The following is a 26,476-nucleotide window of genomic DNA, read 5'->3' as shown; positions in this document are numbered from 1 at the left end:
TAAGCCATCCTCCCCCATTCTGGGGCATCTTCCAATGCCTCACTACATTGCTTAAAGACATCCTGAGTAATTATCTGCTGACTTGGTTGTTTTTCTCTTGTGATGTACACTTAATAAAGAGATGATCTAACACCCTAGCTATCCAGAAGGGTAACTTCTTAAGGATGAACAACAAAGCTTGTCTGTTTTCTTCCTTTATGCTTCTCACCCACCTGAGTTACAGATATGGTGTTATGAAGAAGAGGCTTTAATGAGTTTATTCCAGCGATGACTCAAAAGTTCTGTTATCCAGCCCGCAGCCCAAGGGGGCAGAGAGACAGTTAGGGAGGAATTGGTCAAGGCATGCTCCCTAAAACCAGACATGTTTTTCCATTTAGCTCAAGGAGCTATTTGCTGCAATAGTATGACAAGGGAGAGACAAAGAATATCCTTTCTACATATGAATATAAAGATTATGATTAAAACATATTCCCCTATAACCTTATAACAGAGCTAGATTGTTTTGTAGGGTCTGACCTGGTTTAAAATTCAGGGACTTCCCTGGGGCACCTGGGTGGCTCAGGCAGTTAAGCATCGGCTCAGGTCATGATCTCATGGTTTGTGGGTTCAACCTCTGTGTTGGGCTCTGTGCTGACAGCTTGCTCAGAGTCTGGAGCCTGTTTCAGATTCTATATCTCCCCCCTACCCCGACCCTCCCCTGCTCATTCTGTCCCTCTCTCTCTCTCAGAAATAAATAAAACATTTTAAAAAATTTAAAATTCAGGACTTCTCACAACTAACCTGTGGTTTTTATTATGGGGGGTGGGACATGGGTATGGGGTGGAGAGGCGGGCTTTATGTGAGCATGTGGATGATGGATCCTTTCTTAATGATTCTCCTCAATACGAGAAACACATAGAAGGAATCTAATATAATTCAGCTAAGGAAGGGAATCAACCAAGATCCTAGTAGACCATATATATAATCACAGTCTTAGTAGTCTGATCAGCAAGACTTTACTAGATGTAACCCCTACATTGAGGTAGGCTATATATTGAAAATCATTCAAATAGGCCTAAATTTGGAACAGAGACAGTCTTTTGTTGCTTTTAATGTTTCTTAGTACAGATTTTCAAAAGTAGTAACTGATTAGTTATTTGGATAATGTTATATTAAACCAGCTACTATACACAAACTATTACACATTTTATTGCAGATTTTTGCTCTGAGGGGTAGTTTTTAATTGTATTATTTGCAGAAAATCAGCACATAATAGATTAAAGAGCAAGTGGAAGGGACCAAAATATGGAAAGGAGCATCACACAAGTCATATTTGAAAGACAGCTTAGTCGATTATCCTCTAGTTCGGAACTTTTCATTGTGTAGCTGCTTTCCTCTTTGCAAATACTCTTTCACCACACAGTTGTCTAGGGTTGCCCAGGAAATCTAATTTCAGTACATTTATCCTAGGCTTCATGTAAGTTTTTAAAGGCTGGGGGAAATAGGTACTTATTTACTAATACATCTTTTTCAAACTAGATTTATGTGCAAAGTTAAACATGTAACTATTAATATACTTCTGTCACTCTGTTAAAAAAAATTTTTTTTTTCAGGACTTCCACCAAGAGAAGTGATACAAGTTCCAAGATAGGGAGTTCTTTTGGTTTGTTTTGTGTCTTAAGAAGTTGGAACCTGTGTCCTCCTCGTGCACAATCACTGGAAAATTCCTTTGAAAAATAAGTGGACAGGGTTTCTGACTCAATTTCCTTCCCCTGGGGATTCTTAGATTCTCTTTAGGTACACTATTATTCTGCTCTCCGTTTCACTGCAGTGTCTGGATGCAAACAGGCATCCCTGAAGACTGCCAAAAGGGGCTTCCACCTGCTTTCCTCCCGCCTCACAACACATGACAGAGGGGAGCTTCGAGCCGACTACATTCTAGGGCTGTTTTTTTATAACCTCGCCCTCGAACATGCTAGCCCTGGGCCTCACATAGAGTAGTCCCGTATATTTTATATTGGAGTGATTGTACACAAAGGCACTCTTCCCCCATCCGCCTTCCCAGGCCGCAGGGATTTTAGGCGTTACTTTCTGCACTAGCTAAAATCTGACAAGGAAGTCTGAATTCCATTGACTTCCTCCAACTCTCCAGTTCGGGGCTCACATATCTCTTTCGTAGCTTCTGCCCTCGCGCGGGATGCACTGGGCGGCGGTTGAGTACGAATCGAATCTCGATCACGACCCTAAACTGAGGGCAACTGAGCGACTGGAGGGCAAGAAGCCGCCTGGCAACTCAATGACGCCATCGCGCCCTGCGCTGCGATAGGCCCTACCCCACCTCACGTTGGTTTGGGTGCTCTTCGAGTCCGGTGTAACCCAGATTGGAGCCTGAGGGGACATCTCGTGGACGTGCACGGAAATGCACTCGAGAGGAACAAGAAAATCAACCCTCTGAAGCGCTCTAAAGAAAGCCCGGCAAACCCATACAGGCTCCTCCCCGTTCCTTCCTCGAAGATCCGCCTCCATCCTGCACCTCGGCTGTTGATTTCTTTCCCTTTTGTGGACTCGGCCTTCGGCCAGCCGGGCCTGGAGTTTCCCAGAAGGCCCAGCGCCGGGCAAGAGTTTGCAGCTGCTCCGTCATCGTGCGGCCCGTCGCGAGCCCGCGCTCGTGTGCAGGCCCGGCTCGGTTCTTGGTTTCTGGTGCGAGGATTCACGCGAACCTCCGGTCTCGGCCTCCGGACTAGGCCGCGACCCCGGGCACCATGAAACAGGAGGGCTCGGGGCGCCGCCGCGGCGCGGAAAAGGCAAAGCCGCCGCCGGGCGGTGGGGAACAAGACCCACCACCGCCCCCGACTCCCCAGGATGTGGAGATGAAAGAGGAAGCGGCCGCGGGTGCCGGGTCAGCGGGGGAGGCTGACGGCAAAACGGCGGCGGCGGCGGCTGAGCATTCCCAGCGAGAGCTGGACACCGTCACCTTGGAGGGTACGAGAGCCCGGGCCGGGGACTTGCCGTGGCCACGGATGACAGCGCCCGGGGGTTCCAGCCTACGCTCGGGAACCCCAGCGCAGCTTCCACCATCCCCGATTCCTTAGTGCCATCCCCAGTGCCCGCCCCTAGTACCCTGACACTTCCGACCCCAGTCCCTATAACTGAACCTTCGCTCCAGGTTCCGGACTCCTCCCTTCACACACAACTCCTCTTCCCCTGCCTGAGTTGCATCTAGAAGTAGATCTCACTGGGCCTGTAGACTCTCTCTTCTAGGTCTTCCCTGACCTACTCGGTTTACATGCACCGAACTGATTCTAACGCCCCCAGCATATGATTGATCCCAGTAGAAACCAGTGTTTGTATGTATGTGTGTAAAGGGGGTCAGAGTGACGCAGAATACTGGCCTTTGAATTTTAAGACTGTACAAAAGTTGTCTGTTGTTAGCTCTCTCTAGCAAATTTACGCAAGAGAAGCCTTTCTACTCACTATCTTGCTTGTTTCTGTAACGAAGGTTCCCCAGCAATCCTGTTGCACTTCTGCTCCCTTACTCCCGTTTCTAAAGAGTTTAAACACATTACAGACTTTTAAGATTTTAGGCGTCATCTTTGTTTGAGTTCCTAATACCTTCGACCTAAAGTATGTACCAATCCCTCCATGTCTTTTCTCCTAAGTGCTTGTTTCCAGTTTCTTACAGCCCTCTTGCGCCTCCAAATTCACATTTTTCTTAGAGATCCTGTCCACAGTTGAAGTGGGTAGAGTGAGAGCTTCCCACTGTGTGTGGTCCTGGTGCCATTTTATTTTCCCAGCTCTGGATCAATTGGATCCAGACTGTCCGTTGGGTTTTCTCTCTAATGATGAACACATAGTAAACCCTCTGTAACGTTAGGGGTTATCATTACTATGTCATTAATGGGACTCAGGCACCCTATGCTAAGTGTACAAAGGTGACTAAGGAACTACCAATGAAATGTATTCCCTTATTCCTGGACATTTTAGTTGTTGCCAGTTTTTTACTGTTATAAATAGCTTTGCAACAGTCATCTCTGTGACCAAGTTTTTAGTCTGCCTTTACGATGATTTCTTCAGTATCAATTCTAAATATGCCTCAGTTGAAAGGGCAGGCAATATGTATTGTCCAGAGAAACTGTACTGATTTATATTATACCAACAGAAATATCCTGTTCACTCCTAACTCTATGTTATGATTTCTTAAATGTTACCAATTTGGTAGTTGAAAACATTTCCATTTGCAAGTATTCAAATGCTAGTAAAATGTATTTTCATGTCTATTAGCTGAATTTCTTCTTTTTGTTTTGTTTATTTGTGTTCATTTTTAGTTCTAATCATTTATGCAAGCTCTTTGTAAAATAAGAATATGACTCCAGTCACATTTGTTACATATATGTGTATATATATATATACACACACATATATATATATATATTTTTTTTACAGTTATTCAGAAGGATTTTTTTTAGAGTGGAGTTCATCATTCGTGTGTGTGTGTGTGTGTGTGTGTGTGTGTGTGTGATTTATCCCATTGTGGTTTTTTTAAGTTTATTCATTTTGAGAAAGAGAGAGGGTGGAGGAGGGGCAGAGAGAGGGAGAGAGAAAATCCCAAGCAGGCTCCCCACTGTCAGCTGAGAGCCCATAGGGGCTCGAGGCTCAAACCCACAAATGGTGGGATAATGACTTGAGCCGAAATGAAAAGCTGACTGAGCCAGGTGCCCCTCTCCCGTTGTTTACATTTAGAAAGTCTTTTCTTGTTTAGAGACCTGTTAAAACGTCATTTATTTGTTTTGCTCGTCGTTTCTTATTGTTCGTTTCCTTTTTTCCTCTTTCTGTCACCCTCTACCCACCCTCCCCCCCCCCCAGCTCTAATTTTTGTCTCTTGGTTATGTCTTAAAATCATTGTATAGCATCTGTAAGTATTGCTTAACTCTACCAGGCAAAAGAAGTGATTGGCTACATCTTGTCCTTTTATAAGATGTTCTCTAGAACTACTTGCTTGGAGGGCGGGAGGGAATGGGAAGAATTGGAAGTAACATTGTTTTCTTCTGTGGCCCTCCACAGACATCAAAGAGCATGTGAAACAGCTGGAGAAGGCAGTCTCTGGCAAGGAGCCTCGCTTCGTGCTGAGGGCCCTGCGGATGCTGCCTTCCACATCACGTCGCCTCAACCACTACGTTCTATATAAGGCTGTCCATGGCTTCTTCACCTCAAATAATGCCACTCGAGACTTCTTGCTCCCCTTCCTGGAAGAGGTGAGTGAGTCAGGTGCTTAAAGGATGCAGGCTTGGTCTCTGACCACATCTCCCACCCCCATCCCTGATGTGAATATTTCCCATCTTGAAGACCTGCTGTAGCTGAGTGGTGAAGCAAAGCAACCCATTTTAAAACTCATTTGTTCCCTAACAAGGAAACCACCTTTCTGCCCTATAGTGTCATTCTTCTATTTTTTTGAACAGATATTTTTAATTTTTTTTTTTAACATTTATTTATTTTTGAGAGACAGAGACAGATCATGAGCAGGGGAGGGACAGAGAGAGAGGGAGACACAGAATCAGAAGCAGGCTCCAGGCTCTGAGCTGTCAGCACAGAGCCCGACGCGGGGCTTGAGCCTGCGGACTGTGAGATCACGACCTGAGCTGAAGTGGGACGCTCAACCAACTGAGCCACCCAGGTGCCCCTATTCAGTCATTCTTCTGAGTCAGGGAAAAAAGCTGGGAATCGAGAACCTTTGAATGAAACCTCCTTCCCGCGGCTCCCCAGCACAAACACTCCTCTGATTGAGTGGTGGTCTCCATTGTCCAGGAGAGGGTGCCACCTCGGAAGCCTCACCAGAGGACATATAAAACAGTGGTTAAGAGCGCAGGTCCTGGGGGCACCTACGTGGCTCGATTAAGCATCAGTTGATCTCCACTCAGGTCATGATCTCACAGTTTGTGGGTCGGAGCCTGCTTAGGATTCTCTCTCCCTCTCTCTCCTCTCCCCATCTTGTGTGAGTGTGCCTGCTCTCAAAAAATAAATAACCTTAAAAGAAATGAAATAAAACGTTAAAGAAAACAGCACAGGTTCTGGAGGTAGAGTTGAATTTAAATCCCAGCTATGCCATTTGGTACCTGTGGGACTTGAGCAAGTGACCTAACCTCCTTCTGTCTCATTTTCTTCATTAAATGTGGTGAACAGATTGGAGTGTTGAGGCAGAAGAAAGGAATGTCTTAGAACCTTCCCTGGCACATAGTGAATATACTGAGGAAGTTAGTTTTGTGCCGGCAATGGTCTCCATGCCACGAAAGACTTCTCCTTTTCCTTTCCGGCTGTACAATCCCCCTTATGTCCAGGTCCTGCCCCTTCTCAAACCACATTGTCGCTTCAGGCACATTCATCTCGCTAAAATCCTCACAGGCTGTTCCATAAATGTGAAAACTCAAAAAATCCCTTGAGGTAGAATGACGAAGAGCCTGTTGTCTGGGAACAGGAGAGAGCACCCTCCCCCAGCCTCACCTGCAGTGTTTTGTAACCTTCGTATCTCTAAATTCACCAAACATGTTTGCTGTTTGAGCTGTTCCATGTTATTCCAGCTTGGTGACTAGATCTGATAATAAGTACTATGTGTATGTCACTTGCCCCAAATTTCCTTTGTCCCTACCCCCCCCAAAAAAAAAATTGTATCTCATTGTTCTTGATCTCATCTCTAGAATTATGTTACTTTATTAAACCCTATCTGCTCAAATTTGCATTGGGTTCAGGTGTGGTGGTTTAATCTCTCTACTTAGATTGTAGGCTCTTTGAGGGGTCCTTACATCATCCATTCTGTCCCCATTATATTCTGTAAGGATGTCTGTTACATTGCTGTAACCCTTTTTTTTATTTCTGTTGCCAGCCTCCTTGACTTCTTCCAGAAGGTGACTGTCCCATCTTTATTTTTGTATCCCCAGTACCTAGAAAAGTCTGGCACATAGTAGGCATTCAGTAAATATTTGTTGAATTACGTCGTGAGTGCTTAATAAATTCTTGATTGATTGATCTGACTGAGCTTTTCCACAGTAATTCATGTCTTCCCCTAGCCCATGGACACCGAAGCTGATTTACAGTTCCGTCCCCGAACAGGAAAAGCTGCATCAGCACCCCTCCTGCCTGAAGTGGAAGCCTATCTACAGCTCCTCATGGTCATCTTCCTGATGAACAGCAAGCGCTACAAAGAGGTATCCAGGGCCAGTGAGCGAGATTAACATGTCCCAAGCAGTGCACAGGTTTTGTGGGAGAGATCGCGGTGAAGAAATGGAGAGAATCACTGGGTTCTTAACAGTACCCCCAGACTCACCCCACGTGGGACGCACCTACCCCCACATCCAGGAAGCCACCTCAGCTCCTGTTCAGGCACCGTGGGAAGGGGCTGGCCGCCACCATTCTGCACTTTTCTGTGGCATAGTACCAGTGTTGTGGATTCTGTTAGGATAAAGAGATTTGGAGACAGAAACCTGAGTTCAAATCCCAGCTATACCTTAGGCAAATTTAAGTTTTCCTGGCTTTGTGTCAAATGGGGAAAATAGTGCCCACCTTACAAGGTCATTGTTGGCATTAAATAAAATACTGGCACAACGATCTGCATATAGTAAGCTTTCACAATATTTTAATAAGTAGCAGCTCTTTTCATGGGACTGAACAACTCCATGGATACTGTGCACTGCCACTGCCCCCCCTATGACTGGGACCAACTTCTTTGTCAGTCACAGCCACTGTCCCAAGGGCATGCTTAAGCAATGACAGGTCCCTCTTAATTTCCTGTTTTGTTTTTTCCTTGCCTTTCCATGAGTTAGTTTTTGTTTATTTCTAAATATAACTGATCCCCTTTATTTTATTTTTAGTTTTTTAATATTTATTTATTTTTGAGAGAGAGCAAGAGGGTGCACAAGTTGGGAAGGGGCAGAGAGAGAGAGAGAGAGAGAGAGAGAGAGAGACAGAATTTGAAGCAGGCTCAGGCTCTGAGCTGTCAGCCCAGACCCCTATGGGGCCTCCAACCCATGACTCTGAAGTCGGACACTCAACTGACTAAGCCACCCAGGTGCCCCATAATTCACCCCCTTTAAAATGTACAATTCAGATGGATCAAGAAGATGTGGTTTATCTATACGATGGAATACTACATGGCAATGAGAAAGAATGAAATCTGGCCATGTGTAGCAACATGGATGGAACTTGAGGGTGTTGTGCTGAGCAAAATAAGTCAGGCAGAGAAGGACAAATATCACATGTTTGCACGTATAGGAGGATTAGGAGGAACTTAATGGAGGACCGTGGGGGAGAAGAAAGGGGGAAATAGTGGGGGAGAGGGAGAAGGCAAACCATGAGAGACTCTTGAATGCTGAGAACAAACTGAGGACTGATGGGTGTGGGGGGGGGGGGTGATGGGCATGGAGGAGGGCACTTGTGGGGATGAGCACTGGGTGTTATATGGAAACCAACTTGACAATAAACTATTTGTAAAAAAAAAAAGAAAAATGATGTATACAAAAATAAAAAATAAAATGTACAATTCAGGGGTACCTGGTTGGCTCAGTCAGTAGAGCGTGACTCTTGGTCTCCGGGTCATGAGTTCAAGCCCAACATTGGGTGCAGAGGTTACTTAAAATCAGGGGTGCCTGCATGGCTCAGTCAGTTAATCATCCTCCTTCAGCTTAGGTCATGATCTTACAACTTGTGGGTTTGAGCCCTGCATCGGGCTCTGCTCTGACAGCTCAGAGCCTGGAGCCTGCTTCAGATTCTGTGTCCTCTCTCCTTCCCTCCTCTACTAGTTTGTTTTCTCTCTCTCTCTCTCTCTCTCAAGAATAAATAAACTTTTAGAAAATGAAGGTATAAAATCAATTATGGGGCTCATGGTGGCTCAGTTAAGCATCCAACTCTTGATTTTAGCTCATGATCTCACAGTTTGTGAGTTTGAGCCTGTGTTGGACTCTGCACTGACAATACAGAGCCTGCTTGGGATTCCTTCTCCCTCCCTCCCTCGCTCTCTCCCCCCCTTCTCCCCCTCCCCGCTACCTCTCCCCCACTCAGGCTCTTTCTCAAAATAAAGAAATAAACTTTTTAAAAATTATAAAAAAAACAGAGCGTACAGTTCAGTGGGTTTGGGTGTGTTCACAAGGTTGTACAACCACCATCAGTGTCTAATTCCAGAATAATTTCATCATTCCAGAAAGAAACCCCATTGCTGTTAATAGTCATTCCCCATTGCCCCCAACCTCAGCCTTTGACAACTATTCATCTCCATTTTCTGGCTCATGGATTTTCCTGTTCTGGATATTTCCTGTAAATGGAATTATATAATACATGGCCTTTTGTGTCTGGCTTCTTTGAGTTAGCACAGCGTTTTCTGGGTTTGTCCATGTTGTGTGTATCTGTGGTCCAGCCCTTTTCGTGGGTGAATAATATTCCATTGTATGGATATGGTGCATTTAGTTTATCCATTCATCCCGTGATGGGCACTTTGGATCATTTCACTTTCTGGTAATTATGAATGATGCCGCTGTGAACATTTGTGTAGAGGCTTTTATGTGAACATATGTTTCCAGTTCTCCTGGATTTATGCCTTGAAGGGGAGCTGCTGGCTCATGTGATTGCTCCTTGTCCAACTTTTTAAAGAACGGCCACTTGATTCTTTTTTGGCTGCCTCCCCAGGCACAGAAGATCTCTGACGACCTGATGCAGAAGATCAGCACTCAGAACCGCCGGGCCCTGGACCTTGTGGCCGCAAAGTGTTACTACTATCACGCCCGGGTCTATGAGTTCCTGGACAAGCTGGATGTGGTGCGCAGGTACGGGTGGCCGAGGTCTGACCCCAAAGCCGAGGTCTAACTCCACGTCAAGGGAGAACTGATTGGTAGGTCAAGGGTAGAAGGACAGGCTGGAAAACATCTCACTCCTCTGCTTAAACCTGTGGCTCCCCATTTTCCTCAGGGAAGAGTTGAAGTACTCATAGTAGCACATAAAACCTGACATGCTCTGGCCCCTGTTGCTGCCTTCTTGACTCCACCGCCCTCTGCTCCCGACTCCTCGCCCACACTGGCCTCCCTGCTCTTCCTGGGGCATACCAGGCATGCTCTTCCCTCTGCTGAGAATGCTCTTCTCCCTGCTTCCTTCAAGTCTTTGCTTAATTGTTCCTTCTCAGCGAGTCCTACCCCGATCAAGCTATTTAAAATTGCAGCCCCGGGGCGCCTGGGTGGCTTAGTCGGTTAAGCGTCCGACTTTCGACTCGCTTAGGTCATGATATCGCGGTTTGTGGGTTCGAGCCCTGCGTCGGGCTCTGTGCTGACTGCCAGCTCGGAGCCTGGAGCCTGTTTCAGTCTGTGACTCCCTCTCTCTCTGACCCTCCCTGCTTGCGCTCTCTCTCTCTCTCTGCTAGAAATAAATAAAACATTAAAAAAAAAAAATTTAAAATTGCAGCCCCATCCTCCTCCCCTCCTGTGTTCCCCATTGCACTTACCCTCGTTTCTCCATAGCCCTGATCTCCTCCTATCAGGCTAGTAATATGCTTACTTATCATGATCATTGTCTGTCACCCCCGCAAGAGTGCAGAGTTGTGTCCTTTTTGTGCACCTAGAATAGTGCTTCACACTGCAGGCACTCGATAGTTGAGTATTCAGTGAATAACCAAAAAAAGCAGTCTGTGTCACTTTTTTTGGAATTGAGAGAGAATGGAGAGGTCAGAGCAATTCAGAGTTATTATTTGAGGCTTTTGATATCTCTGTTCTTCCCTTCTTGAAGCTTCTTGCACGCTCGGCTCCGGACAGCCACCCTTCGGCATGACGCTGATGGACAGGCCACCCTGCTGAACCTCCTGCTGCGGAACTACCTACACTATAGCTTGTATGACCAGGCTGAGAAGCTGGTGTCCAAGTCCGTGTTCCCCGAGCAGGCCAACAACAACGAGTGGGCCAGGTACCTGTACTACACAGGTGAGCGATGGGCCCGACCCTCGAGTCAGATCAGAAGTGTCTCAGGCTCACCCAGTGCAAATTTCCTAAATATTTGGTGCACTTGGTGCATGAGACACCCATTTGACACTCTGGTTTGCAAGGGGCTTTGGATGATGCCGTTCTCTTCACCCACTCCCTTCTCCACACCCAGGGCGAATCAAAGCTATTCAGTTGGAGTACTCAGAGGCCCGGAGAACAATGACCAATGCCCTTCGCAAGGCCCCTCAGCACACAGCTGTTGGCTTCAAACAGACGGTGAGCAGCAGTTCTCATCCCTACACTGATTATTCATCTGATAGTGCTTTGGTTCTGTTTCCCTCCACGGGCCAGGGAAGGTACCCCACCCTTCATTATCCAAAAGGTTTATTATTGTGCATAATGCATTTGTGCATAACATTGGTCAGAGCACAGTAAGCAGAAGCTAGCTGCACCTCCAGTGGTTATGTTCAGAGTATTCTCCTTGGTAGATAGGTTGAGAGTATTCTCATTGCCCCAGCTCTCCTTACCGTCATTCCAGGCATGAGCCTGGATTATGTTGAGAATCCCCAGGCTCTTCCCTGGTTTCTCACTTGCCCAGTTGGGAGCAGTTTTCTCTCTGGCCAGGGAACCCAGAAAATCTTCATAAGGTTGACTGGTTCAGGTGGAGATAAACGTTGGCCACCTAACAGCTGTCAAGTCACCAAGTATTTTTTGAGCGGTGACCTTGGTATTAGGCACTGTGAGATAGGCAAGAACATTGACCTATAAAGGCTTGAGAGCTTGTGTAAAGTCACAGCCTGGTAGCCAGAATTTGGGCCCCCGTTTCCCAACTACAAACGTCTGCTCCCACCTCAACATGACCTCTACCTCCTAGTGCCCTTGAAAGAGAATGGGGTAAAAATGTACGATAATTAGGTCAGTGTAATCGAGATTTGGTCTGTTTCTTTTCAGAAGTTCAGAGAAAGACAGGTTTGATTTCAGTCAAATAATTAAAGACATCTTAAAAAAGTTAAATTTACTCTGGTGTTTGCAAATGGGTAGAATTTTCCAGAAGGGAATGGCTTTCGCACATACACAGTACATGTGCAGAGTGTTGATTACTTCCAACATAGGACATACACTAAAGTTTCTGAAAACACAAGTAAGTAGCATATAAACTGTGTTGTGTCCTGGGGAGAGAGACATTGTGGGGTAAAGCAGGGTTTTCAAACCAGACTTTACTATGGATGCATGAGGTTTCAGGGTTTCTGTGGTGGAGCCAGGCAGCAGGAAGGAGTAGAGAGGGTTAGGGTGAGAGATCTTTGGCCAGGAAAGAGATGAGGTGGTTGCTTGAGAGAGGAAGAAGCAGAGCTGGGGGGACTTCAACCCAGAGAGACTTAAGCAAATAGGTGATGGGCCAAGGCCTTGGAGGAACTAGGAAGGGACGGGAAAAGAGAAGCTGCTTAAAGGAAAGCAGGGAGAAGGAAAAAGTGTAAAAAGAGGCCTCAGGTTTAAAGTGGGGTCCACAGCAGAACACTTTGAAAGCTTATTCATCTGTAGTAAAAGTTGCGTTCTCACCTTGGGTGATCTTCCTTGCTTTCATGGCTCACCACGGACCTCCATGATACTTCACCAGAGTCCATTTCTTAACTGTCTTCGTCTGCTCGGCCGCCATAAGAAGCTACCACAGACTGGGTGGTTTAAGCAGCAGAGATCTATTTTCTCATAGTTCTGAAAGCCAGAAGTCTAACATCAGCATGTCAGCATGGTTGGTTTCTCCCGAGGGCCTCTCTTACTTATAGATGGCCGATGTCTTCCAGTCTCTTCAAATGGTCTTCCTTCCCTGCATGACTATATCCTAGTCTCTTGTGAGGACACCAGTCATACTGGATTAGGACTCACTCATATGATCTCATGTCTCTTAATTATCTCTTTAAAAGCTCTGTCTCCAGGGGCGCCTGGGTGGCTTAGTCGGTTAAGCGTCCGACTTTCGCTTGGGTCATGATCTCGCGGTTCATGGGTTCAAGCCCCGCGTCGGGCTCTGTGCTGACTGCCAGCTCAGAGCCTAGAGCCTGTTTCAGAGTCTGTCACTCCCTCTCTCTCTGACCCTCCCCTGCTCACGCTGTCTCTCTCTCTCCCTCTCCTAGAAATAAATAAAAATAAAAAAAAATTTAAAAAAAAATAAAAAAATAAAAGCTCTGTCTCCAAATAAAGGCACACATTGTTTTATTGCACTTCGCACATACACGTTTTTATAAATTGCAGGTTAGTGGCGACTCTGCGGTGAGCAAGTGTCTCAGTGCCATTTTTCCGACAGCATTTGCTCACTTTGTATCTCTATGTCATATTTTGCTCATTCTCACGATATTTCAAGCTTTTTTTTAAAAGTGTATTTATTTTAAGAAAGAGCGCATGCACGAGTTGGGGAGGGGCAGAGTGAAGGGGAGAGAGAGAATCCCAAGCCAGCTCTTTACCGTCAGTGCAGAGCTCCGTGTAGGGCTTGACCTCACAAACCATGAGTCGGATGCTTAACTGACTGAGCAACCTAGACACCCCTCAAACTTTTTCATTATGATCTCAGTTACGGTGATCCGCCATCAATGGTTACGACTTGTTGCAAAACCAGATTTTTTTAACAAAGTATTTTCAAATTAAGGTACATAGAGTGTTTTTGTTGTGTTTTTTTTTTTAACATAATGCTATTGCATACTTAATATATAATAGATTATGGTATAGTAGAAACATAACTTGTGTGTGCACTGGGAAACCAAAAAGTTCTTTGACTCGCCTTATTGTGATACTCACTTTGGTGCGGTGGTCTGGAACTGAACCTGTGCCTGTATAGTAACATTCTGAGGTCCTGAGGGGTTAAGGACTTCAACATATGAGTTTGGGGGTTCAAACTTGAGCTTGATACTAATTCTGACTCCCCTAATGAACAGCAGATCGACAAATCCAGCTTCCCACCACACGTCTCTGTGTAGATACTCCTCACACTCACCTTGTCCAAAAGAAACCCCTCTGAGCACCACCTACCAGTTCTTCCTTCTGCTCTCCTAATCAAGATAGGAGCTTTGGGATCATCCCAGACTCCCCCTGCCCCCTGCCCACCCCCGCCCCCCCACCCATCACTAAGTTGTCTGTTGATTTGCCCTCATGTCTTTTGTGTTGGCTCCTCTCTGGTATCGCCGGTGCCCTTGTTCAAGCAGCTAGCATTTCTGGTCACCATCCTTCCCTTTACCAACCCAGCTTCCGCACAACCGCCTAACTAAACAGACTTCAGGCCCGTGTCAGCCTTGGCTGGGAAGCTTGCATTGTTCCGCCTTTCCTGCCCAATAGAGCATACAGTCTTGTGAGGTAGGCAGGCTGGGGGTTACGGTGCCGACGCCACTGCCACCATTGCCACCCATTTTAGGGACTAGGAAATGAAGGGACTCAGTTACTCAGCTTTTCCCAGCTAGTGAGTAAACACTAGCATACGGTCTCCAAACTCTAAAGTCAGCCTGGCTTTCAAAACAGCATGTCTCTAGACTGGCCCATCATCCCTCGTCACCTTCCAGACTTCATTGAGGCATGTCCTCACACTTATCCACCTCTTTTCTAATCTGTTTCCTGGACTGAAACATCCTCCCTCCTTTTTCTGCTTCATCAGAATCCAATGGCATGTATTAACTTCTGCCTTTTTCCTGCTTTTCCCCTCCCTCATGGGTTGCTCTAGGGAATGAGGCAACATCATGGGTATTATGTGGGTGGGTGTGGGCAAGATCACCTACCACCTTTTTTTTTTTTTTTTTTTTTTTTTTTTTGAGAGAGACAAAGTGCAAGCAGGGGAGGGGCAGGGAGAGGAGGAGACACAGAATCCAAAGCAGGCTCCAGGCTCCGAGCTGTCAGCGCAGAGCCCACTGTGGGGCTTGAATTCACTAGCCGCAAGATCATGACCTAAGCCAGAGTCAGACACTTAACTGACCGAGCCACCCAGGTGCCCCTCACCCACCACCCTTTTTTTTTTTTTAATTTTTTAATGTTTTATTTACTTCCGAGAGAGAGAGAGAGAAATAGCGTGAGCAGGGGAGGGTCAGAGAGAGAGACAGACACAGAATCTGAAGCAGGCTCCAGGCTCTGAGCTAGCCATCAGCACAGAGCCCGACACAGGGCTCGAACCCACGAACCATGTGATCATGACCTGAGCCGAAGTCGAATGCTTAACCAACTGAGCCACCCAGGCGCCCCCCATCACCCATTTTAACCCCTTACTTCTCTTGTGTGTTTCTGTCTGTCCCACTTGGTAGGAAGCTCCTTATTGCTAATCATCACTCCTCTTATAGTTTTCCTCCCCTGGTACTGAATCCACAGTAGGCACGCAGAGGTACTCGCAGTTTTATGGAGAAGGAAGGGCCCAGTTTTCCAGCCAGCCTCCTGCATCCATACCCGGCCCATTCACTGAGGTTCTGCCAGCCCCCTTCCTGAGCTTCTGCCTCTATCCAGATAACTGGTTCTATACATTCACCTCCTTTTCTCCAGGAATGATCCACCTCTCTAACTACCATCTTTGGCTAGTCACACCCCATTCCCTAGGCCACTAAGTCCTGTCTTCTCACCACTTCAGAGCCACAGGACCTGCCCATCTGGCCTGTACTCCGGAGGGCTGTCATGGCAGAGCGGTGTGTGTGGACTGGCCAGATGAACTGGAACTCAGGGCTCAGTGTGGTCAGAGGCAGATATTCCCGGTACCCAGCTCCAGAGGCAGACCTTTGATTCCACTCCCAGCTCTGCGTGGGCCTAATCACAGTGCTGTTTTCGTTTCCCAATGTGTCTGACTGCTCTGAAGCCCCTTTTCTCTCTCTCCTCCCTCCTGCCGGGGCTCCCTGCCCACTGTGTCTCTGTGTCACACACTGCCAGGTGCACAAGCTTCTGATTGTGGTGGAGTTGCTGCTTGGGGAGATCCCGGACCGGCTACAGTTCCGCCAGCCGTCCCTCAAGCGCTCCCTCATGCCCTACTTCCTTCTGACTCAAGGTAAGGCCGCTCCCACTCCCAGAGCTTGCCAGACCCCTAGTGCTGCGGCCTCTTCAGTGGGTTTCCCGCTTGCATCATCTGATCCTCTCCCCTCTCCAGCTGTCAGGACCGGAAACCTTGCCAAGTTCAACCAGGTCCTGGACCAGTTTGGAGAGAAGTTTCAAGCAGATGGGACCTATACCCTAATCATCCGACTGCGGCACAATGTCATTAAGACAGGTGTGGATCGGAGTCTGAGGGGCCCCGGGAAGAGCAGGACCCAGATTGACTTCTGCAAGGGATGGGGGCAACCCTGTGGGTGTCCATGGGTGGGCGGGGGTCTGTGGCCGCCCTGCCCACCCCAGTGCTCCTTCCTCTCCCAGGTGTGCGCATGATCAGCCTTTCCTATTCCCGAATCTCCCTGGCCGACATCGCCCAGAAGCTGCAGCTGGATAGCCCAGAGGATGCAGAGTTCATTGTTGCCAAGGTGGGGCTAGTTCCGGGACTGAAGTTGCCACCCTCCTGCCGTATTTCAGGGGATAGGGACGGGAGACTGGCCCGGTGGTGGAATGAAGGAGTGCCAATCTTACAGTGAAGCCGGGAAGTTGCCAGAGAGAGTGTGTGTATGAGTGTACAAGTGTGAGGAGGAGAGGGATCGGACAGGATGTTCTCGCACTTAGAAGATGAGCTTTCTTGTGACTTCCTTTCCTTTCCCAGGCCATCCGGGATGGCGTCATTGAGGCCAGCATCAACCATGAGAAGGGCTACGTCCAGTCCAAGGAGATGATTGATATCTACTCCACCCGTGAGCCCCAGCTGGCCTTCCACCAGCGTATCTCCTTCTGCCTAGATATCCATAACATGTCCGTCAAGGTGAGAAGCCAGGGCTGCAGAGGGGGGTTAGCAGCACCTGTGGATGCCTCAGAGGAGGTTGGCCTAGTTCCTGGACCATCACTGTAAAGCCCCTGAATGGCAGGGCAGGGGCCCCAGAGGCAGTGGAGGACTCGGCATGTGGGCCTGTACGGCCTTCGTCTGCTTCTAAGGGTCTGGTTGCCCGGGAGGGCACCAGATGGATTCAGAGTACAGGGTCCCCTATTTGCTTCCAAATCTGTCTGTCACCTTCTCTGAACTTCTGTTTCTCCATCTGTGAAGCTGATGGAGAGATTACCTGCCCTGTTTCACAGGGTTGAGGGCATTAAATGAAATCACTGTCTTAAGGCACTTAGTGAAGTCTGAATTGTGGAAAAGGTAGGGTGGGTATCTAGTTCCTCAAAAGGCCATTAAGCTTTTATCCTGTGGCAGGCACTGAGTTGGGTGCTGGTACTGTTTGCCAAAAAAAAAAACCAAACTTTTTTTTAAAGTTTATTTTGAGAGAGAGCACACGTGAGCAGGGAGGAGAGGGGTAGAGAGAGAGAATCCCAAGCAGGTTCTGTGCTGTCTGCACAGAGCCCGACCTGGGGCTCCCCAAGATCATGACCTGAGCCAGAATCAAGAGTCAGAGGCTTAACTGTCTGAGCCACCCACGTGCCCCATTTGTCGAATTTATCCTGGCCTCTTCTTGCCCCAAGAAACTAGGAATGTTGTTGCCTTGCTTAAAATCAGGTAAATGCTATGCTCAGGGCGACATGAAAGGCCCTCTGTGACCTTTTCCTCCCTCCCCACCCCCCACCTCCCAGCTGGCCCCATTGAGCTCAGGCCAGGCCTTTTCACACATTGAAACCTCTGCCTGGAATGCCTTTCCTCCATTCCCACAACCAGCTCCTTTCCTCCTCTTCCTCCTCCCTGCCCAGTCCTCCTCCCTGCCCAGTCAGGCACATTAGGCTCTCTTGATTGTCATTTTCAGTGTTTGACACATGGTATAGTAGTAATTACCTTCCGTGTCTAGCTCCCCACTAGACTAAACTAGAGAATGAATAGCTGAATTCCTGTTGTGGTGCCCAGTACACAGAAGGAGTACAATAAATGTATGTTCAGTGCAGGCCTTCTCTTTATCTTGCTCCCCTCTCCCCTGTGCTTCATTCAGGCCATGAGGTTTCCTCCCAAATCGTACAACAAGGACTTGGAGTCTGCAGAGGTAAGGTGCTTTCTGCTTTGGATAAGACTAAAAGCTCAGGCTTCCCTACAGAGACGGAGGAGGAGGCGGTTTCTGGAAGCACTGGGCGCAGCTCTGAAACTCTGGCAGTCCCTGACCTTGGGGTGGGTTGGGCCAGGTCAGGCACCGTGTGAGAGCGCCTCACTGGTCCCCAGCAGCCCAGCCCTCACCCCACCTCTTGCCCCCAGGAACGGCGTGAGCGAGAGCAGCAGGACTTGGAGTTTGCCAAGGAGATGGCCGAAGATGACGACGACAGCTTCCCTTGAGCTGGGGGGCTGGGGAGGAGTGGGGTGAGTGGGGAATGGCTCTTTATCTTTCCCCCTTGGGGTCCCCTGCCCAGGGAACTGGCTCCTTTACTGTACACGTCTCACAGACAGCATATGTGCAGGGGGTGAGGGGTGCAGGGAGCCGGTCACCCCCACTTCACCCCAGGACCCCTCCCCAGCCAGTGACCTATCACACGGTGGGCAGGAGGGTGGGCAGGCGGCCTCCCCAGGGCAGGGTCCTGGCTAGTGGTGTGGGCAGCAGATGGGAGGGAACAGCCCTGTGCTCTCCCGGGAGTCCGGGACTGGAATCGGGACATGTGTTGGGTTGTATGTTTTTTGAAGCCTCAATTATGATTTTTAAACAATAAAAAGTTCTCCAAAGCTCTTTGCGGATCATTTAATGACTAGATTGCATTCTCATACTTACAGTATTGACAGCCCCAGAGTTTTCCTTCCTGGTCTTGGGAGGACCAGCCCCAGCGTGATCTGGGGACCCTGTGTGACCGCGGATGAGGGTACAGAGCCGCTGCCCTGGCATCAGGAGGGCCGCTCTCCCATCCACCTGGGTGGGCAAGTCGCTAAGCCTCTCCATCTCCTTTCCCACATCTGTCCAATAAAGGGTTAGGGTCCGTGACCTGGCTCTGAAGTTAAAATCCAGACCTAGAGGATCATAGAAATGGTGGGGGTCCAACCCTCAGGTGAGGATTGCAGATGAGAGAGGGGTCTCTGACAAGGCTGCGGCAGCAGGCTGAGAGCAGGGTTTTGCCCAGCTGCCCCTCACCGAGTGGCGGGGGCGGGCTTTTCCCCGAGAGTGAGAGTTGGGTCAGCCTGGAGGGCTCCTTTTGGCCCCAGCTGCAGACCGGGGGGGAAATGTGTCCGCCTGGGTCTTGAAGTCTCCCACCCGCTAACAGGGATGCTGCCCATCTCAGGTCATTGAATTACTGCCGTTCTCTGGTGGTGCCTAGGACGTTGCTGTACACGTTCTCTGTCCCTGCCTGAGTGCTGTTATCTCAACACGGCCTCGTGGGTCTGCCTCTGCTTCAGTGCGTTCCCTCCCCTGCCATGCTCCGGCTCTCCACCCCCGAGGGTTTCTACACCTCCCCCAGGCTTCCTGCCTCACAGTGATTTATCCCTGTGGCATCTGGAACACTGGCTTGAGATCAGATCCTCTCAGGGGGTGTGAAAGTCTTATCTTCACGACTAGCTTGTCGGTTCTTAGAGAGCATGAGGCATTTGTGACCTCCGCGGGCTTTGCCCCGTGCCTGGCACCCTGGGTTTGATGAGGTCTTGTTTGTTAGGGAAGGTAAACTGTGTGTTCATCGCCAACTGAAGATTTTCGTCTCCCAGGATCCCTCATTTCCATTAAAGGCATGTTTTAGACTGGCCTTGCTTTGGGTCCTCGTCCCATCCCAGCCTTGGTCATGATGACCTTGCCTCCAGCTTCTGCCACCTCCCAGTGTAATGAAACTCAAAAAAAGAGACTAATCTACACCCAAGGTAGGGCTCCAGCCCACAACCCTGGGATCAAGAGTTACACACTCAACTGAGCCAGCCAGGTCCCCTGAGGTTAAAAATCTTTTTTTTTTTTTTTTTTTTAAGGTAGGCTCCATACTCAAGTGGAAGAGTCCCATGCCCAAAGCCTGAGCCAGCCAGGTGCCCCTCAGTGCTAACAAATTTTATAGTCAGCACCTGGCCCAGAATGCCTCAGACCCTCTCCTGGTTGGTAACAGATTAGAGAGTATGTCATCCTGTTACAGAAAGTTGGGGTCATTTGACATGATTTCCTGGTTCTCGCCCACCTTGACTCTATGGACTATTTTTCTGTCTGCTCACTTTCTGGAAGTTTCTTGTAATCATTCCCGTTGGCTTGGTTTTCTCTTCCTGGAGAAGCTTAGTGTCTTTTTTATGCTTGGAGAGTTCACTGTGTTCACTTTATAGTTGGGTGTTGTCGCTGTTGTTTCTTTGTTTTTGCTTTTGCTTCTTGCTTTAAATTAAAAAACTACAGAGAAGCAGGAAGAATAACCTAAGAAATACCCATGGACTTTCCACCCAGTTTAATAAATGGTGACATTTGGTTATGTCATTTTTTTCAACCAAGGAAAACTGTTACAGATCAGTTGGAAGCCCATCTTGTTTCTTTCCCAGGCCCTTCCCTTCCTTCCCTAGAGGCACCCACTCTGATGAATTCCGTAAGTAGCCTTCCAACTTTATGTTTTTATGCCTTATCTTATACAAAAAATAGTATTTTCTGTGTGTGTGTTTTTAAATCTTTTAAATGATATGTTACGTGAATGTAACTTGTTCTTTTCACTCAGCATTGGTTGTGAGATCGAGTCGTGTTAATCCCATGCCCAGCACTGTCCTAGGCCCTGAGAAACAGCTGAATAAAGCAAATTCCTTTCCTCACCGAGTTTTCATTCCGTGAGGGTTGCGGGGGGGGGGGGGGGGGGGGGCGGGGAGGCATATGTGGGATGAATGGACCACGATTTATTTAGCCTTTCCCCTACTGGTGTGCAGGGTTTAACCATTAACAGTGCCGCAGAGGACACCTCTGTGTGTCTCCTAGTACATGGGCACTGCACATGCTTCGCAAACTTCTCTTGAAGGGCCAGAGAGCACATTTTTTAAGCTTGTGAGCCATATGCCCTGTCCCAACTATTCATTTCTGCCTGCTTGAGAGCAGCCATACACAATATGTAAACAAGTTCTTCAAGAACACAACATTTCGTATGATGTTTACATGTTAATGAAATATTCTTTTCTTCCCCCAACCGTTTAAAAATGTAAAACCCATTCTTGACTCGAGGGGTACATAAATTGGCTCACGGGCCGAGTCGGCAACAAATGACCCCACAGCCCTTAGAAAGATGCTCCAAGTCCAGCGCCAGATGAAAACAGGAAGCTTGAGGGGAAGTTGCCGACCAGTTCTGGCCATTAAGAAACACCGGGGAAAGCCTTTGGAAGCTGGGAGGCTGAATCACAGCTAGGGGTCTCCAGAGCCAGGCCCTTGGCCAGAAGATCGTTTTGGTCTAGCTCAGCCTGTGCGTCATGGCCAGCAACTAGCCCTGGCTCCCTACCTGGCCTTTACTCTCCCGTGGGTAGAGCTGAAGTCTGTGAGCCATTATCCAAGAAGTACAGCTTATCTGAACAGGAAGGTAGTATAATGGGAAAAACAGGAGCTCGGGAAGCCCAACTGCAGATCCTGCCTGGCGCCACCATCCGACTAGTTCTGTGATCCTGGGCAAGACCCTTCACTTGTCTGAGGCCGTCCCTTGTCTATAATGGGAATAATCTACATCCTTCTACCTGGTTTGTAGGATGAAAGGACAAAAGTGTAATGGAAGGTACCTGACAAATAAAAGGTATCCAGTGATTGCCAGCTAACTGGATTTTCTCCCTGGGGAATGGATGCCAGAACACTTCCTGGGCTGGGCCCCCCACTTCCCCTGGAAGCACCCCACTCCATCTTCTAACACTTGTGACCACCAGTCACTTCTGTTGAGCTGGAAACCAACTGGCTCTGGCTTCCACTCCCTGTCCCACATCCAGCCCTTGAGACCAGGCAACAACCCCCACCCCCCCCCACTTCGATTCCCCAGTCAAAACAGCCTGTTTATTTCAAATTGTGATCTTTGAGCCCCCTTACCATTCTGGCCACCTTTGTTAGAATTGAGCTATTTTCTCAACCAAACATCCTACATACTTGGACTGTCGGTGAAGACAGGAGTCTGGGTCTAGAGCTTCCTGGCCACAGATGAGGAAGTCCAAACATTGATTAAGATATCTTATGGTTATGTGTTCAACTTTAGCTCAGGTCGTGATCTCACAGTGTGTGAGATCAAGCCCCTCATTGGGCTCCATGCTGACAGTGCTTGGGTTTCTCTCTCTCTCCCTCTCTCTCTCTGCCCTACCCCTGCACCTGCAGGTGCTCGCTCTCTCTCTCTCTCTCTCTCTCTCTCTCTCTCTCAGTATAAATAAATAAGCTTTAAAAAATATATTCCATGGTTAAGAGTTTAAGACTGCAGCACAAGGCAAGACCTTGGTTCTGCTACTTGAGTAAGTTGCTTAACCTCTTCAAGATCAGATTCATCTTCTTTAAAAGGGGAAATGTTTCTAGTACCTTCCTCATGGGCTTATTGAAAGGGATACACTCAATAATATATGGAGAGTGCTCAGCACAACATCTGGAGCCAGCTGAGCCCTCCGGAGATTCTTTGGGGGAGGGTAAAGGGGCACATTTTGCGAATGAATCTCCTGCCATCCACAGTTCTAAACCCACTCTTCTGCTCCCACAGAGCTGGCCGTACACCTGATCTCAATCTGTGCTTGGTGACCAACTGCCTAGCCCGAGGTGGTCGAGGGACCAGAGGCAGGATGTGAACAGATCAGCGGGTGAAGTCCCTGCGAGCTGTGGCCACCAGGGGGCACCCCGGCCCCAGAGATGGCCTTCCCCTGGCGGACACACCCACTCCTCATCCAAAGTCTGTTCCGTGGCATGAGGTGAGGTAAATTGGGACAGAAAGTGACAGCCTTGGGTGTGGTCGGTCAGACTGACCTAGGCAGGCCCGAGGGCCTGTGGGAAACCCTCAAGCCTGAGGCAGAGGCCCAGGCTGTAACTGAGTCTGACTCCTATCCATGACCTTGGGCAAGTCACTTACTTCCCTCTCTGGCCCCCGTTCCCTGGGTCAGAACAGACTCCAGGACTTGCATGGTTCTAGGATTTGAGGCTGGGGCAGCTGCTGCTTTCTCACCCCTGGCCCTTCTCCAACGCCGGGCAGCACACACTCTGATTGGCAGTGAACCTGGCCAGGGAAGCCATGTGTCACAGACGCCCCTAACTCCCAAGCGCTGAGACACCATTGGAGGGAGGCCTAATGCAGGAGGAGGAAGGGCAAGGTCAGGTGAACCAAGAGACTCAGAGCCTCAAGTGTCTTGCTTCATTTGGGACAGACATCCGGTTTCCTCTGGTTTCTGCCAGGATTCCGGGGGCTTAAAGGAATGAGTCATGGAGGGGGATTGGGGGGTTCCCAGCTAACCAGTTTGCGACAGGAGCCTGGGATGATGCCCATCAAAGTGTGGGGTGGAGACTGGAGACGGGAGGCAAGAAGACCCCCGTGTTCCGATCTCAGGCCCCTGGCCCATCACAAGGGAATGCAGGAAGGCAGCCTCCTGGGAGTTTGGGGGGTAGAACTAGCTTCTTCCCTCAGAATTTGGGGCCTAGGGAGCAGGTGGCTTGAGAATCCCAAGGGAGAGTGCCAGAGGGCTGCTCCAGGAGACCCAGGGGAAGGAGGGAGGGGCTGCCTGGAGGCTGGCCTCTTCCCTAGTCAGTCTGACCAGTCTCCAGCCTCCAGGGCTTTTATCAGTGGCTCAGCTTTTGTTCAGCGGTTCTGATCAAACACCCTGGGGCAATTCGGGCCTGGGTGGGGCTAAGCTTAGGGAGGAAGGGAGTTTGAGGGGGACCGGACGTCAAAGAAGGATCAGAGATTCCACAATTTCACAAAACTTTCGCAAACAGCTTTTTGTCCCAGCCCCCACTGCATTGTCCTGAACACCAAATTTGCATAAAGTTATTACTAAGCCTTAGTCGTAGCACCAGGTAATTTCCTCCCAGGCCTCCGTGGGCTTATGTATAAATGCCCTCCGGAGCTGATCCCTGCCAGAGCCCAGAGCCTGCAGACCCACCCAGACCTCCTGCTAAGCCTGCCGCCCAGAGCCCCATGAAGCTGACGGGTGAGTGTCCCGGCCCCAGGGAGGGAGGATGGAGTAGTAGAAGGGCTGGGCCGCCCTGGAAAGGGACCCTGGCGGGAGTGGACAGCATGTCTCCTGAGCCCCTCTCTGCTCTCAGCCCTGCAGCTGCTGCTGTGGCATAGCGCACTCTGGATGGTGCAAGAAGCCACCCCCCTGGGCCCGGCCAGCTCCCTGCCCCAGAGCTTCCTGCTCAAGTGCTTAGAGCAAGTGAGGAAGGTCCAGGCTGATGGCGCAGCGCTTCAGGAGAGGCTGGTGAGTGAGAGGCCAGGAGGGGACACAGATGCAGAAGAGGGGAGGTGGAAGAAAGAAGACCAGAGGGGAAAGCTGCACGGAGGGAGAGGCAGGAGCTGAGGGAGGGGGTGGGAATGGTAGGAAGACCTCATCAGGGACAGGACACGGGAGAGGAGAGACCCAGGGGGAACGGGGGAAAATTAGGGAGAGGTGGAGCCGCGGAAGGCTGGCTGGGAACTGGCCGGAGAGAACATCTCAGGGACGGTGCTCCTCTCGGTGCTCTCAGACTGGCGGGGATCACAGTGGAGGGCGGAATGAGGCTGAGCAGCCTGGCAGGACCGGGAGGGAGGGGAAGACCTTGGAGAAATGGGGAGGACTCGGACTCGGGAAGCAGAAGCAGCCTGGCCCTATCAGGACCCCCTCACTCAGCGTCCTTCCTGTCCGCAGTGTGCCACCCACAAGCTGTGCCACCCTGAGGAGCTGATGCTGCTTGGGCACGCTCTGGGCATCCCCCAGGCTCCCCTGAGCAGCTGCTCCAGCCAGACCCTGCAGCTGGTAAGTTTCTGGATGGGAGGAAGGTGATGATGGGAGGGAAGGATGGTCTGGAAGTCTCCCTGGATCACCAGGCTCCAATCTGGGACCCTGAAAGGCGTGTCCCGGGCAGCACTCTCTAATGCCCTACTCTGTCCCCCAGATGGGCTGCCTGCATCAACTCCACAGCGGCCTCTCCCTCTACCAGCACCTCCTGCAGGCCCTGGCAGGGATATCCCCCGAGTTAGCCCCCACCCTGGACATGCTGCAGCTGGACGTCACCGACTTTGCTATCAGCATCTGGCAGCAGGTGAGAACCTTGCTGGGGGTGACAAGTGTTCAGGGCCTGGCCTGAGCTGGTTCCCAATGATTGGGCTGACAGCCTGGGCATCCCCATTCTTTAGGAACGGGATGGGAGCATTCTCAGGGTGTGTGTGTAAGGAGCCACCACTTCATCACAGGCTCCTCTGGCTGCCGGCCCTTCCCCGCTCTCTAGAAGAGGGCGGGAGCCAGGCCGCTGGACCTTGCAACAGACCTGGGTTAATGGCTCCACCGTTAACCGTGTGAGCTTCCACAGCCCATCATCAGCCTTCTGCATTTCCTCATTTAATAATGTGCATTCAGCAGGGCCTGCCTGGTTGCTCACCTCCTCTCTCCCCCCGCAGATGGAAGACTTGGGGCTGGCCCCTGCAGTGCCGCCCACCCAGGCCACCATGCCAACCTTCACCTCGGCCTTCCAGCGCCGGGCAGGAGGCACTCTGGTGGCCTCGAACCTGCGGAGCTTCCTGGAGGTGGCACACCGTGCTCTGCGCCACTTCGCCAAGCCCTGAGAGAAACCCTCCCCAACGAGTGTATTTATCATTATTTAATATTTATGCTTATTTAAACCTAATATTTAAAGACAAGAAAGAGCAGAAAGGAGCCCTGGTCTCTTGGGTCCTTGCTGCCACCTCTGAGTTTCATTCTCCTGCTTGTAGCAGGGAGAAAATCTCCTGTCTTCCTGTCCCCTGGACTGGGAGGTGGATAGGTAAATACCACGTATTGATTTCTGTGCGTGCTCCCTGGCCTGTGGTGGGCACTGGGAAGAACCCCAGTGAATCCCTTAGCCCAAGAGTACCCACCTTGAGGCCCTTGGAAGCATCAGGAAGTCTCCCAAGTGGGAGACAAGACAACCCTGTTTAATATTTAAACAGCAGTGTTCCCCCACTGGGTCCTTCCTCGCTCTGGCCTTGCCTGCGTGACTTGTGCCTGCCAAGTGGGCTGGGCCGTGCCTCTCACGTCCCCTTCCCTACAGGCAGTAAGCCCGCAGAGGCAGCCGGAACTGGGAGGCTTGACCCTGGGGTCCCACGAATTTGCTGGGGAATCTATAGTTTTTAAGATGTTTTCGGGAATATTTTGACTTCCAGTATGGGGAGCCCAGGCATCGCTGACATTTCTCACCTTTCTGGATGCCCTGTAGTGACAATGACAGGCTCCTGATGCCTGCCCCACCCTCACCAGGGTCAGGATTCAGACTCCTCAAGGGCCAGGCAGACAGTCATGTACTGGCCTTGCTGGAAGGGGGCTGGGAGTGGGGCGGGTGTGTGTGTGTGTGTGTGTGTGTGTGTGTGTGTGTGTGTGTGTGTGTGTGTGTGTGTGTGTGTGGAATGAAGGTGCAGGGGCTATGATGGAGAGAAACGTTCAACTCTTCACCCTCCACCTCTGCCCCCGCTTT

The 26,476-nt window shown here is 49.7% G+C and overlaps 2 protein-coding genes across 2 annotated transcripts; both read left to right on the top strand.

Annotated features, from left to right (window-relative positions):
• Positions 1-2,580: 2,580 nt before the first annotated feature.
• Positions 2,581-18,637, top strand: PSMD3 (proteasome 26S subunit, non-ATPase 3). The gene is made up of 12 exons (XM_039227829.1): positions 2,581-2,961; positions 5,041-5,231; positions 7,038-7,175; positions 9,646-9,782; positions 10,732-10,922; positions 11,095-11,198; positions 15,801-15,915; positions 16,015-16,134; positions 16,278-16,381; positions 16,612-16,767; positions 17,918-17,968; positions 18,175-18,637. Exons 1-12 carry the CDS (start codon positions 2,742-2,744, stop codon positions 18,250-18,252), a joined length of 1,605 nt encoding a protein of 534 aa, XP_039083760.1. The 5' UTR covers positions 2,581-2,741; the 3' UTR covers positions 18,253-18,637.
• Positions 18,638-23,866: 5,229 nt separating this feature from the next.
• CSF3 (colony stimulating factor 3) lies at positions 23,867-26,333 on the top strand. Its single transcript, XM_039227872.1, has 5 exons — positions 23,867-23,982; positions 24,098-24,252; positions 24,679-24,786; positions 24,926-25,072; positions 25,428-26,333. Exons 1-5 carry the CDS (start codon positions 23,886-23,888, stop codon positions 25,590-25,592), a joined length of 672 nt encoding a protein of 223 aa, XP_039083803.1. The 5' UTR covers positions 23,867-23,885; the 3' UTR covers positions 25,593-26,333.
• The last annotated feature ends 143 nt before the right edge of the window (positions 26,334-26,476 follow it).

This window comes from Hyaena hyaena, unplaced genomic scaffold (genome assembly GCF_003009895.1).
Source record: "Hyaena hyaena isolate Hyena2069 unplaced genomic scaffold, ASM300989v1 scaffold_29, whole genome shotgun sequence".
Taxonomy (NCBI): domain Eukaryota; kingdom Metazoa; phylum Chordata; class Mammalia; order Carnivora; family Hyaenidae; genus Hyaena; species Hyaena hyaena.
This window is presented reverse-complemented; position numbering and strand designations above follow the sequence as displayed.